At 41.7% G+C, this 14,677-nt stretch overlaps 1 protein-coding gene across 3 annotated transcripts in view; it reads right to left on the bottom strand.

The window, feature by feature from the left end:
* REPS2 (RALBP1 associated Eps domain containing 2) overlaps window positions 1–14,677 on the bottom strand; it is a 225,532-nt gene that overhangs the window by 24,056 nt on the left and 186,799 nt on the right. For all 3 annotated transcript variants that reach the window (XM_055339073.1, XM_055339075.1, XM_055339076.1), the window contains 3 exons: window positions 9,970–10,053; window positions 8,725–8,870; window positions 374–479 (listed from right to left, as the gene is read on the bottom strand). In XM_055339073.1, the coding sequence (XP_055195048.1) occupies window positions 374–479; window positions 8,725–8,870; window positions 9,970–10,053 (336 nt within the window). The remainder of the gene's footprint in view (window positions 1–373; window positions 480–8,724; window positions 8,871–9,969; window positions 10,054–14,677) is intronic.

Below are 14,677 nucleotides of genomic sequence, written 5' to 3'. Positions count from 1 at the left end.
GCCTTTGATTGTGTCAGGGCTACCCTCTTCCATCTAAATAAGTATAGCATCATTCAGGGAGGATCTACACAATCGAGAGTTTAATTCAGAAGCTTATGACAATGAAGAATGCTTCTGACAGCCTTTGTAAGAGGTTCTCTGTCCTACTAACTAATACACAATGTGTAGCCTGCATAGTCAAGTTACTAGTCTTCCTGTAAACATATAAGAACCAACCCATGAAACCTAAGTGCAGCAATTCTGTCTTCCAAAAGACCTTTGAGAACAAAGATGCAAGTCTTACCAACTGGAATGGAACCAGGTGCTCCGCCAATGGTCAAAACAAAAGCACCAGATGAAAAGCCTAGTAATCCGATTTCAGGAAGCTCCTTACCTTGAGCTGCTGCTGGAGTTCACTGTTCAGCCGGGCCAGCACTGCATTTGCCTCTTTATTTTTGCGGATAGCAGTTTGAATAGCCTTCTTCTGTTTGGAAGACTGTCTAAAAAAAGTACAAACAGTTCAGGGAAACAGAACTCAGAGGTCCAGATCCTTGTGGGTCAGAACACTCTAATTCATGAGAAGTGCTCAACTAACAAGGGGCTAATGTCACAAGGCTCCAAAAATAAAATCATCGATTCGCAGGCAGGCAAGCAGGCACACACCAAACAAAACAAATTTGTCAGGATGAATTATTTACACCTGAAGTAATTCCCATTTTATAACTTGAAGAAAAGCTGTGAATTGGACCTTTTCAAACTTTGCATTCCATTTATTCCAAGACATTTTAATAAGCATTTCTTCCTGACAAACGATGTTAACTAGAATGCCCTTTTTGTGAGAGCATTAATGGCATTTAAAAGACCTGCAGGTGGCCTCTGTGGACAAGTCTGAAGGAAATGAATAGAAGAACATTCTCTTTAAGAAAAATCCTACATTAACTTAGCCAGCCTATATAACTCTCCTTCATCTCTTTTTTTTTTCATCTCTTTATTATTAGGTATGAATGCTTGAGTCTGTGTATGTGTGTGAGTATGCTCACGCAAGTGCATATACCAGCATACATCTGTGGCACTTGAGAAAATGTTTTAATACCACTATTCCTAAATTAAGTCAGTATTAAATTCACAGAACAGGTATAACTAGAGTGACCATATGTTTCACTTTGCCCATTACATCCTCTGCTTATACTGCTTGTCTGGCCCTAATTATCTTAGAACCCTCTTTTTCCCTCGAAGCTGTCTACAGTTGGGATAATAAATCAACATGATTGTATAACCTACAACCTTATATCCCACAGCAAAAAATACCAAATTCTCAGAGCGAAAGGCCAATTTAAGTTCCCCTTGGAAAACAGACATATTTACAATCTGTGAGAGGTAGTTTCTACGCCAGAGCAACTTAACCAGAATGCATAGTGACCATTGTGGAGATCTGATTAATATTCACTGAGTATATACACTATGCTACCCACTCTGCTAATCTGCAGAAGGCATACTCCCTTCTCCAACAAATTGAAAAATTAATTTTTTCATCCATAAATAGGCAAGAAAGAGGCTTTAAAATATACTTTTAGAAAGATAAGGATTGGATTTCCAGTTTCAGGACAATGTGAAGTAGACATACTTCTCTCTACCCCACCAAATACAGCTAAAGTCCTAGATATAATATATAAAACAAACATAAGATTACTCCAAAAAGTGAAGAAGCAAATTAGTCAAGGAACTCAGTACCCAGGGAAACACACAACAGTGAATTCCCCAAGTTTTCTTTCTTGCTTCATATATCCCAGACTACATAGTGGAGAAATCAGCAATCCATAAATGCCAATAAAGGCAGACAGTAAAAAGTCTTTCCCCATCCAAATCCTGCTCTCTCCAACCAAATAACTTGGAAATGGGCAGCCTAGCAAGACCTAAATTATACACAACACCTCTCCTGGAGATACATGGAATTTCTTTAACAAAATATTAGCAAATAGAATTTAGCAGTGTATTAAAAACTATACATACACCATGACCAAGAGAGCTTTATTCCAGAGATGCAAGGCTGATTCAATATTCAAAAGTCAATAAATATAATCCACCAACCTAACAGGTGAAAGAATAAAATCACATGACTGTATCAACTGATAAAGAAAAATCACCTGATAAAACTCAATACCCATTCATGATAAAAACTTTCAGAAAACTATGAATAGAGGTCAACTGGTTCAAGCTGATGAAGAATGTCTACAAAAAAAACTACAGCTGACATCATACATACATACATAATAAAAACTAAATGCTTTCCCCCTGAGATGAGGAACAAAGCAAGGATTTCTACTTTCATTACTATTTTCAATACGGTACTAGAAGTCCTAGCCACCACAATAATGCAAGAAAAGGAAATTAAAGGCACACAAATTAGAAAGAATGAAATTGTCCCTATCTGCAGATGACATAATAACCCATATAGAAAGTTCCAAGGAATCTATAAAAAAATTCTCAGAACTAATAAATGACTTCAACTAGAATAGAAGTGAGTGTGGAGGAGAGAAGATTAATGTACAAAAATCAATAGAATGGGGGTGCCTGAATGGCTCAATCAGTTAAATGTCTGACTCTTGATTTCGGCTCAGGTCATGATCTCCGAGTTGTGGCATTGAGCCCCACGTTGGGCTCCACACTCAGCGTAGAGTCTGCTTGTCCCTCTCCCTCTGCTCTGCTCTTCTCTTTCTCTCTCTCTCCCAATTCTCAAAAAAACAATAGATAATTTTTAAATCAATAAAAGTTTGATATACTAACATTGAATACTTAGGGAAAAATTAAAATACAATATTTACAAAGCTTCAAACCAAAATTCTTAGATATATCAAAACAACTACAAGACTTACATGCTGAAAACTATACAACACTAATGAAAAAATAGGATCAAAATAAATAGAGAAATATTCATCATGTTCATGGATTGGATGACTCAACATAATAAAAAAAAAAGTCCATTCTCCTCAGATAACACAATTCCTTTTTTTCTAATTTTTTAAAGATTTATTTATTTATTTATTTAAGAAAGCATGAGCAGGGTCAGGGGTGAGGGGGAAGTAGACATTTAACCAACTGAGCCACCCAGGTACCCCAAAGGTTTAACAAAATTTGTATCGAAATCTCAGCAAGATTTTTTTTGTAGATCAAGACAAAATTATTCCAAAATTTATGTGGAAAGAAGAATTAGAATATTTAAATAATTTTGTTTTTTATAAAGATTTTATTTATTTATTCATGAGAGACACACAGAGAGAGGCAGAGACACAGGCAAAGGGAGAAAAGAAACAGGCTCCATGCAGGAGCCCGATGCAGGACTCGATCCCAGGACTCCAGGATCACGCCCTGAGCCGAAGGCAGATGCTCAACCACTGAGCTACCCAGGCATCACCATGTTCACCTCTCTTTTGACACCGAAATGGATGCTGGCCCATGCTGAGCTGACCAGATTCTCCCTCCGAATGATTTGAGTTATGGCTAATAATTCAGTTCAGCCTGGGCGCAGCACAGTAATCCCTACAGTTGAAGGTGCTTGAGAAGTCTTCATAGACAAAAATGTCAAAAACATCCTAAGAAAACTGAGAGGCATCAGAATGAGCCCCAGAAGGTTTGCAATCCTTTCTTCCAATCCACTCCTGCCCCTGATTTCCCCGAGTCACCTCTATATCCTTATAATACAGAGTATAGTTTTGGGGCACCTGGGTGGCTCTGCCTTCAGCCCAGGTCATGTTCCCAGAGTCCTGGCTCCCTGCTCAGTGGGGAGTCTGCTTGCTTCTCCCTTTCCCTCTGCCCCTCCCCCTGTTGTATTCTCCTGCTCTGTCAAATAAATACATACAATCTTAAAAAAATAATAAAGAGTATGGTTTTGCTACCTCAAGTTGCCTTTTATCATTTGCTACCAAAGGAGCCTTAAATAACACAAAGATAGGATCAAGCCCAGAATACCTCTGAAGGGGTCACCAAAGCATTTAACCCATGCTCTTAAGCCTCACCCTCTTAAGAGTTGCTTCTGGAGTCTGTCTCTTCAGGTTCTCCTAATATTTGTACTCACTGTTTCAGGCTGTACTCTAACCAGCCTGGCTTCCAGGGAGGAAACTGAAGGAGTAACACTTATGTAGACATTTGTTTTGTCTGGCTCTGTTGTGTGTCACGCTATCTATCAATTTAGAACAGCAGCACCATGAGGCACTGTCCACTCAAGGTTGTGTGGCAGACTGTCCTCCAAAACCTATTCTTGTGCCTTCTTGTTTACAGTAGCCTAGCATTCTCAGTTTGAGTGAGGTACATGGCCCTCTAACTAGAAATTCCATTTCCCTGTCTTTCTTGCAGGTAGGTAAGGCCATATGACTTAAGTTTGGGCCAAAGCAATCAGAGATGCCACTTCTGAGTCATCCCCTTAAAAATAGCCTGTTTTCTCTCCATTTGTTCCATCCCCACTCCGGGGTCTAGAATGTGAACATGTTAGTGAGCCATCTTCAACCATAAAGATAAAGGCAACCCCCACAGGGATCCAGAATAAGAATACAGGAAACTACCCGGGTTCATGCACAGAGCTAATCTACGCTTTGGAACCCTCACCAACTTAGACTTCTACACAAGAAAGAAGTGAATTTCTATGTTTATCTGAGTGACTGTTAATTGGGTTTCATTCAAGCAGCTGAACCAATATTTGAAAGAATGTAAACTGGGGTCTCTAGATAAGAAAAATCTTCTTAGCCTTTAACCTGAGCCCCAATTTCTCCCACGGAATTATGAGTACAGCGTCTAAAAAATGAACTTATATAACCTTTTCTCTACTTGGAAATAGTAGGTTTTTATTAGGAATGTCACTCATTGACCCTACAGACAATCTGGTACCATTAAGCATGCAGCAGGAAGGAAAACAGAATCCAAGCACACTAAGAACATCATGCAGGCAAGCAGACACTGTCACACTGGCTGCTGGGCATGCTCTGGGGTGGTCCAGGACACTTCCAGAGTTTACAGAAAAGAGCAAAAACCATGGAAGCTGGCACAGCTTCAGTCATAGTACTGTTATACAACACCCTCTCTCTCCAAACTGTTCAAACCATTCTATTTTCCCAAGGTCCATCTATACAAGATGTACAAGACATGAGGGAAAAAAAACAAGTAAGTCACATTATTTCTTTTAAAAAACCACTTTTGGGACACCTAGGCGGCTCAGTGGTTGAGTGTCTGCTTTTGGCTCAGGGTGTGATCCCAGGATCCAGAATCGAGTCCCCTATCAGCCTCCTCCCAGGGAGCCTGTTTCTCCCTCTGCCTATGTCTCTGCCTCTCTCTCTGGATCTCTCATGAATAAATAAATAAAATCTTTTTTAAAAAACCACTTTTGTCCTCACAAGCAGCTCAGTAATTATGACACAATCCAAGAGTTGTTTATTAGTTATAATCTGGACTCAGCAGCTCACTTAGAAAAGATTATTTTATTTTTCCTTTGCCCTAAATGGAATAGACAATGATGATATATGAAGAAGAATTTGTTTCTTACAATAGGTCAGTTTTGATGTTCATTTCCCGAAAACCTGATGACCATTTTCCAACTAGTTTTTTTTTTAGCCTTTCTTAACCAGTGTTATATTAGTTAAGAAAATTACTTGTCACACTTTTGTCAATTTCCCCCAAAACAATACAGTAAATACCACTCTAGATGCATAGGAGAGAGGTTAAGTTCCTACAGACAATGGATGTCTAAGGGCATCAGAGTTTCATTCTTTCCCAGAACCCTGGTTGAGAAAGAACTATACAGACTAACCATCATGTGTCTGGCTGTCTCTCTCTCCAGGGCTTAAGAAAATGATAAATTCTAAGTTGTTCCTTATCACTCCAAAATAAACTAGTCTGGGAATGATAACAAGCTGTATGAAATTCCCTAACCCAAAGCTTACATCCCTGCCATTTACAGCACTACTTGTGTTCCTGGTGATCACTAGCGTCTCTCAGACACCACGTGGTCACCTAACTAGTGAGAGAATATCACAATGAGGGACAGTCACTAAACTGGCAAATAAAAGAAAATATCTCCTTCAATAAACGATGTGGGGACAACTGGATATCTATATGCAAAAGAATGAAGTGGGGTCCTTTCTTTACCCTATACACAAACATGAACTCAAAATTAACCACATGTTTCGATGTAAGAGCTAAAATTATAAAACCTATAGACGCAAACACAGGAAAAAATCTTCATGAACTTGAGTTAGGCAGTGGTTTCCAAGCCATGACACTAAAGACACAAGTAACAAAAGAAAACAAAATAAACTGGACTTCATCAATATTAAAGCTTTAGAGCTGCAAATGACACCATCAAGAAAGTGAAATGACCATCTACAGAATGGGAGAAAACACTTGCAAATCATTTATCTGGCAAGGGATGTGTAATCAGAACAGGTCAAGAATTCCTAACTCAACATAAAAAGATAAATAATCCAAGCAGAAAAGGGCAAAGGATCAAGTAAACATTTCTCCAAAGATAAACAAATGGCCAATAAGCACATGAAAAGATGCTCAACATCATTAGCCATTAGGGAAATGTAAATCAAAAAGACAATGAGATACTCCTTCATACCCACTAGGATGGCTGTAATAATTTTAAAAAATAAATAAATAGCAGCAAGTGTTGACCAAAAATACCAGGAGGAACCAGAACTCTCATATGTTCCTGGTAGGACTGTAAAATGCTGCACCTACCATGGAAAACAGTTTGGTAAGTCCTCAAAATATTAAATATAGAGTGACCATATGACCTAGCAATTCCACTGCTAGGTACATACTCAAGACAAATGAAAATGTAAGCCCACACTAAAACGTGTACACACATAGTATGCCAGCATTATTCTTTACAGCTTTAAAGTGAAAACAACTGAAATGTCCATCAAGTAATGAATGAATAAATGTGGTATATCCATACAATGGGACATTATTTAACAATAAAAAAGAATCAAGTACTGACTCAGGCTACAGCATGGATAAACCTTGAACACATTATGCTAACTAAAAAATAAAAAAAAAAAAAGCCAGCCACAGAAGACCGTGTGCTGCATGATTACATTCACATGAAATGGCCACAACAGGTGAATCTAGAGAGACACAGAGTAGATGACTAGCTGCCTGGGACATGGGACAGGAATGGAAAGTGATTGCTAACCCACAGAATTTCGTTTGGGGGCAATGAAAATGTTCTAAAATTAGTTTGTGACAACAGTTGCACAACTTTGTGGAAATACTAAAAACCACTGAATTGCACATGTAAAAGGTGAATTATATTGCTATGTGAATTACATCTGAAGAAAGCTAAAAGGGCACCTGGGTGGCTCAGTGGTTGAGCATCTACCTTCAGCACAGGTCATGATCCCGGGGTTCTGGGATCAAATCTTGTATTGGGCTCCCCAATCTTGTATTGCCTCTCCCCTCTGCCTATGTCTCTGCCTCTTTCTATGTCGCTCATGAATAAATAAATAAAATCTACAAAAAAATGAAAGCTATTTTAAAAACACACACACAGATAAAGGAAAGGAACAGAAAAAGACCTCTGCATGAGCTCTGCCAGCTGCCCTCCATCCAGCACGGAGGGTGCTGTAGCCATCCCTGACTAACAGTGATGTGAAGCAGAGACCACCATGGAAAGCCAAGATGGCACACAGAAGCAAGTTTAGCCATCCTTGTCCCTGACATGGATTCATCCCCTAGGCTTGACAGTGGCTGAAAGACAGTCAAAGCTCTCAGTGGCCATTAAGGACAAAATATATTTCCTTTATGCATTGATACTGCTAGGGAACTATTTGGAAAAACTGACACAAAAAACATTATCTGAAGAGTGTTGTATGGATTCATGATGGAGTTTTGGCTTCAGAGGCAAGTCACGCCCACAGAATCCATTGCTTCTTTCTCTATAACAGTATAAGCAGGAGAAAACCACAGCAGCCCCTGGGATCTACAAGGCCACTAGAGCAGTGTCAGGGCATATGTTGAGCATTTATGTTAGTGACCAGGCAAGTTCATTTATGAAGTTATGCACAGCAGCAGGTTTCTGCTCTCAACACTGCTTAATTTCACTACAGAAAAACTGAGGCAAGGGATAGGTTTTCTTAAAACAAAACCCTCTGTAGAAAACTGGTTTGTCAGGAACATTGTTCTCTCAGTTCCTAGCCTTGTCCACGGGTGCCCCCCTCACATAGCTGTTACAGCCAGTCACATAGCTATTTTGGAGGCTCCACATGTGACCATATGTGCTGAGATGATCGACAATAAAAATTTTCGTGGGGAATAAAAAGAAATCACAAGCCACATGTACTTAAAATTGGGTCTGAGGGTCACAAAGCTAGCCATTTGCCCTGGGGGAGCACCAGAAGGCAAAGAGGAAAAAGGGCCATTTGTATCACGGTCTTCTTCCTAGGAAAACACGCACCAGCACAAGGAAGCAGGGCAGGAAGAGGAGGAGGAGGAGAAAGGAAGAGAGGGAAATCAAAGCAAACTGCAACAGCACATCTTTGTACTTGCTTGGCCCTTGGCTCAGGTTAGGTTCTAGAGCATAGGTCTCTTCCTGGGTGCCCGGGAAGAGTACCACCACAGAGACAAGAAGGCAAAACTACAACCATAAAATCACACCGTTCTATGGCCATGAGTATAAATGCTAACAGATTTCCAGGTACACACATACAAAAACTGGAAAGCTGGTGTTTGAGTCCCGTGATCTGCCGTACATACTTTTGGACTGCTGCGTGGGGCTTCCCGCTCGCTGCCGACACTGGCCCACCAACAGTGCTAGGAGGCTCTTGGCTTTCTGTAGCTGAGTTTTCAGGTCGGAACTTCCTTCGGATGGGCTTTGATGGAGGCTGAGAATGTGGTATGTCCTGCAGATTAAATACAAAACAATAAAACCCCGAGGTTCACAACAGAAATGCTCCCTTCATCATGCCAATGTCCTCATGTTCCTTCTATGCCCATCCTCAGGTCACGTGTGTGCTCTGTTCAAAGTCCACACCTGAGGATGTAAGATTGAGTCATGACTTCACAAGGGGGGTGGGGGAGGATGACACAGGAGGGACACGGGCATCAGATTCCAGGAGCCTTTCTTTTTTTGTTGTTCTTTCCATGCTTGCAGCATATTATTGCTTTTTGCACCTGAAAGGACACAGGTATCAGATTCCAATGGGAACTCCCTTCCTTTTTTAAATGCTATGTGCATTTCACACCATAAGGCTTTTTCTGACTGGAGACAAAGCTCACTCTTGCCTCACTTTGGGGCCTGTGGGAACATGTTGTAAGCTTTGAAGTTTGTGATAGTCTCAGTCACCTCCTCATTCTTCCACTCCCAATTCATACATGAAGTCAAGCTTAAGGGCCACAATGTCTTCTGGAAGGAGACAGCCAGCTGGCTTCCTAGGAGTCCCCTCCTCACCTGTGCTCCCAGGCCCAGGGCCCATGCTCTGATCAGAGGAGGGCCTTAGAAAAACAGGGTGCAGCCAGAAGAGGGTAAGAAGGTAAACAGAGAGCAAAAGTGAGTGGTGCCTTCTGAGTAAGTAATCTGGGACTCAGTGACACCAGTGAGCTAAGGTGAAGATGCTGGGATGCAAGAGGGGACCATGGCACACAGACAAAGGAAGGCAGACTTCCCGGCCCCCACCAGAGGTGCTCCTAGACACTCAGCAACCTGCAGGGTTGTGACAAAGGCCCTCCCCACCACACCTCCTGAACTTGCCAAAAGCAAAGCCACCATATTTAGCTCGAAGGCTGAAGACGGAAGTGCAAACGGTCAGTGACATCAAGGTCAGGCCCAAGAATCATCAGCACCCTAATCTTCACAAAGAGCCCAAATTATAGGAAAGCTGGATCATTACCATTCAGGTCAGGACACAGACACCAAAGCAAAACAGATTTGCAAATAGAGACAAGAAGCCCAGGGGAGGGGCTCACAGTGCCATCACAGGGGCACCTTCCTGCAGGCCTTACCTTCTTCGTTGGACTACTCTCAGCAACCTGGGAGGGAGCTCTGTTCAGCTGGGGGTGTATTTCAGCCTCAGACACTTGTTCAGACTGTAGCAAAATATCATACAGAAGATAAAAATGCAAAAACATAACCACCTAAATATATAATGAAGAACACTTAGAAAATGTCACTAAGTGTAAGTGATTTAGACCAACATGCAGCCAACTGTGGTCAAGTCTGTAGACCCCTGAGAAAACCTTCCGTAGACCCTGCCATTCCCTCCCATGCCCCCTTCCAGTACTGCTCAATATTAGGAAAAGGAGTCACAGTAATGTCCATAACTAGATACAGGTGTTACTAAAAACTAATGTTTTACAAGCTCAAACTAAAAAAATAAGGCTTATCAAAAAAAAAAGGCTGGGAAATTTGTTAAAATTTTAACCCAAGCACTAACAAAAATAGTAACCATAATAATAAAAAAATTGAAATTTTCAAAAATATTAAATTCCTAAGAAAAACACTCTAAGAGACATGACTCTTTACCTTAAAAAACACAGGAGTGGGGGAGTATAATGGAAGGAGTAAACAGAAGGTTGAGGCTACCAAGTAGTATGGAATCGATGGACAAATGCACAAAGAATGGTGAGGACTGCCTCCAAAGCCCTTTGAGACTGAGAAGATGCCAAAGAGTGAAGCAGAAGAGTACAGGGAGACTAGATGCCATGTGCTGTTTCCGGTCTCCAAGAGGCTTGCTACACTCAGCTGCTATTAGCCAATAATACAAAGTGTTAACATGCTGAGAAAAAATACTCCATATGAACTAATGTGACTTCTTCATTATAGTGACATCAGTCCTCTACCCACAGATTAATATGCATTTCAGAAACACACACTGCAGCACAACAATCATCCTTAGCATGTCCATCCTGTTCCTAACCCGGCCTTTTCTAACTCCTTCCAGAGCCTGGCTTCTTTCTTCTTCCACCTCTTCTGTAACAGACAAGGGCATTAAATGTTCCCCTATTTATCGGATTCTTGCTGCCTCTTCTAGTTTTTTTCCCAGGCCTCTGCCCAGCACAGCACCCCTGACTATCTTTTTAAAACTCCTGTCCCTGGCATCTGATGAAGCACAATCTCCTACTGGTAATTATTATCTCTCTTTCCTGTTTTGACCCCTCTTATCCCTCAGATGTAGGATTTCTCAAGATTCTGTCTTTGGTTCTCCCACCCTATTCCTCCCATCACCATTCATTCTTTTCCACAGCAAGCCCATCTGCTCCTACATTTGCACTGCCCTAGCTAGAAACCTCAGTTCCCTATCACCAGTCTACCTCTTCCAAAGCCATTTTGCAAGCACTCCATATGCCTTATTTCTCATTCCAAGTTTTGCTTATAGCCTTCTCCTTTCCATTAAGGATAACTGTATTGCTACTGTTGTCGATAGTTATCTGAAACACCAAACACAGTGTCACACATTTCTCCAGGTTCTGCATAGATGAAAGCATTTCATCATCAGAGCCCTAGGAAGGAATTATTACCCTCATCTAATTGGTGAAGAAACTGAGGATCAAGAAGTTGAAGAACTCACCCAAGATCACACAAACAGCAGAGTCTGAACCCAGGCCTCAGGTTCCAATGTGGGGCTTGTGACCACTATGCTATATAGCCTCAGGTACTCTTGGGACCGAGTGGTACTCATTCAAGAAATATTTATTGACCAGCTACTGCAGGCAGGCCCTGTGCTAGATCTGTTATTCAAGATAAATGATACTTAGACCTTTCTTATAAGAAGCTTGAAGCCTAGCAGAAAAGGCAGAGAAATGATGGGACAAGCATGCTTCAGTGGAATTCAGACTTTGGTGAGGAAGTATTGAGGGCCCAGGCTGGGTGGGTGAGCAAAGACTTGAATGAAGGTGATATCACAGCTAAGACCTGAGTGATAAGTAGGGTGCAGCCCAGTGCACAGGGATAGTGAGAAAGGAAGCTCCAGTACCCAGAACACCAATTTAGGATACCATGACAGTAAGAGATCTGTCACCAAGACAGGAACCATGAGAGAAGCAAATGTAAGGGGAGCTCACTTTCAGGCACACTGAGTTTGAAACACTCAGGAAACACCTGTGCAAAGCTATCCAGGAGCCATTCCTTATTAGGAGTATGAGGAATGTAAGTAAGACTTTACCCACCTTCCCTCAGGGTTCTGACAAATAATGTCATACTTTAAGATCTGCAGGCCCAGGGGCACCTGGGTGGCTCAGGCGGTTAAGTGCCCACTCTTGATTTCGGCTCAGCTCATGACCTCAGGGTCCTAAGATCAAGCCCCACAACTGGCTCTTCACTAGGTGTGGAGTCTGCCTGGGATTCTCTCCCTCTGCTCTTACACTCAGTCACTCTTTCATACTCTCTTTCTATAAAGAAAAGAAAAGGGATCCCTGGGTGGCGCAGCGGTTTGGCGCCTGCCTTTGGCCCAGGGCTCAATCCTGGGGACCCGGGATCGAATCCCACGTCGGGCTCCCGGTGCATGGAGCCTGCTTCTCCCTCTGCCTATGTCTCTGCTTCTCTCTCTCTCTCTGTGTGTGTGTGTGACTATCATAAATAAAAAAAAAAAGAAAAGAAAAGAAAAGAAAAAAAGATCCACAGGTCCAATGTCAGCTTTATTAACAGCCCAATAACTTCCTGAATGCAGGATTTCCCCTGACCTGTGTGGAAGAACACAACTTGGACTTGATGCCCCTTCCTACCTTCCATCCCCAAATCTATTGCTTGGAACACAAATGTTCTGGCCTCAAGTCTATGCATGCAGCTCTCTGCAGGACCACAGGTATGCATTGACATATCCTGCCAGCTAGTCACAGAGAAAAGGAGTGACTGATTAGTCTCCCCGCCTTTCACCTGCTCAACAATCTCCTCCATCATCAGGCAGAGAGAAGCATTTGCCCTAATGCTTCCTTTCCTGGGGAAATGAGCAGTCTCCCTCTTGTGGAAAATACGGGGGAAATAATAAATCAGACTCTCCAACAAAAATAAGGATTCTAAGCACAGCAAAAGTAGTAGACTATCATTATCATTGCCTCTGCTTTCTTCCCTTAAACATCTCTAAAAATCCAAACAACACTGGAGTGGGAGTTGATAAGGATGAAAAAGCAAGTTGTGAAAAGGGTCTGACAATTTTTTTCCACTTATATGTTTACCTTCCTGAAACTGTATCCAAAGGCCTTGCTTTTCTAGCTCCACCACCGAAAATAAACAGCTCCTCAGTGCTATGTCAGGTGGAATCTAACCACCAACCTCCTTGGGAGGAACATCAAGACCTCCCCTCCCCACCCCATGACTGATTCTAAATGACTCCATCTATTGAACATTCAGAGGAGTGGAATCTTGTGAGGGGCCTGAAGCATGGGAATCACGAAGGTCCTAGAAAGGTAGAGCTTCACTGGAGCCAGACATTATCCCAGGAAAAGAGATGAGCAAAGAAAATGAGCTTTGTGGTAAAAACAAAACTAAACAAAAAACTAAAGATGAGATTTAGAGGTACAAAAGCCCCTCTTTGCAAGAAACTATTTCACTTTACTTCAGGAAAATAGTGTAAGGCTTAGCAGCTGGAAAGCCAAAAAAGCCTGGGAGATTTCTTTGCTATTTCTACAGACTTTTCTAAGGTAACTAACAACTTGGAGAGAACGATAACCCATGAAACAGGGGGGCCTCAGCAGCTCCCTTTTTCCTCCATATATTAAAATACGAAACAACTCTATCAAGATGGACGATATGCCCTTGCCTGGATTAGAAGCAACCCATAGTGGGCAAAGGCAATCCACTTAAAACATTGAAAATGAAAACAAGACAAAAAATGATGGTCACTTAAATCAGTCTGGTGGAAGTGGGGAATAGGCATATTTGAGAGCTATGTAAGCTTGACACTAGCTACATCCTTGGTGATTGATGGTATGTGATAAGTGAAAGGAAAGAACAATGACACATGGAAGCCAGATTTTGATCTTCAACAATGGATAAATGGTTGAGAGGAAAGAGTTTAAAGCAAGAGGAAAAGAAATATGGCAGCATAAAAGTTGAATAAAATTAAGCAGATTCATCACAAGCAGTACTAGAACAACCCACCTCTATCTTCTTATAGCAGTATCTCTCAAATATGAGTTCCAGGGAATATCAGTTCTATGAATTGCCTAGCCAAGGGTAGGAAAACTTTCTCTGTAAAGAGCCAGATAAATATTTTCAGTTTTACAGGCCATTTGGTCTGTGTGTCTCCAATGCAAACGTGCTACACTGCTACTGAGTGCTAAAGCTGCCAAAGAAGACAACACAATGGAACATCGGGGTGGCTCAGCTGGTTAAGCATCTGCCTTTGGCTCAGGTCATGATCCCAGGGTCCTGGGATGGAGCCCTGCATTGGGCTTCCTACTCCATAGGGAGCCTGCTTCTCCTTCTCCCTCTGCCTGCCGCTCCCCCTGCTTGTTCATTGTCTGTCTCTCTCTCAAATAAAAATCTTAAAAAAAAAGACAACACAATAATGGGTGTGACTGTGTTCCAATAAACTTTATCTACAAAAACACGATGATGGGACAGATTTGGCCTGTGGGCCATAGTTTGTCACACCTGGCCTAGAGAAAACAGATAAGCTTAGGGAACATGGCATAGCCTATATCCCTTCTAGAAATTCACAGAACACATAGCATATCACACACACTCTGAAATCCTGTGAAGTAAAGGAAGCCA

This window comes from Nyctereutes procyonoides, unplaced genomic scaffold (assembly GCF_905146905.1).
Source record: "Nyctereutes procyonoides isolate TBG_1078 unplaced genomic scaffold, NYPRO_anot_genome, whole genome shotgun sequence".
Classification (NCBI taxonomy): domain Eukaryota; kingdom Metazoa; phylum Chordata; class Mammalia; order Carnivora; family Canidae; genus Nyctereutes; species Nyctereutes procyonoides.
The sequence above is the reverse complement of the archived record's forward strand: the minus strand, read 5'-3'. Positions and strand labels throughout refer to the sequence as shown.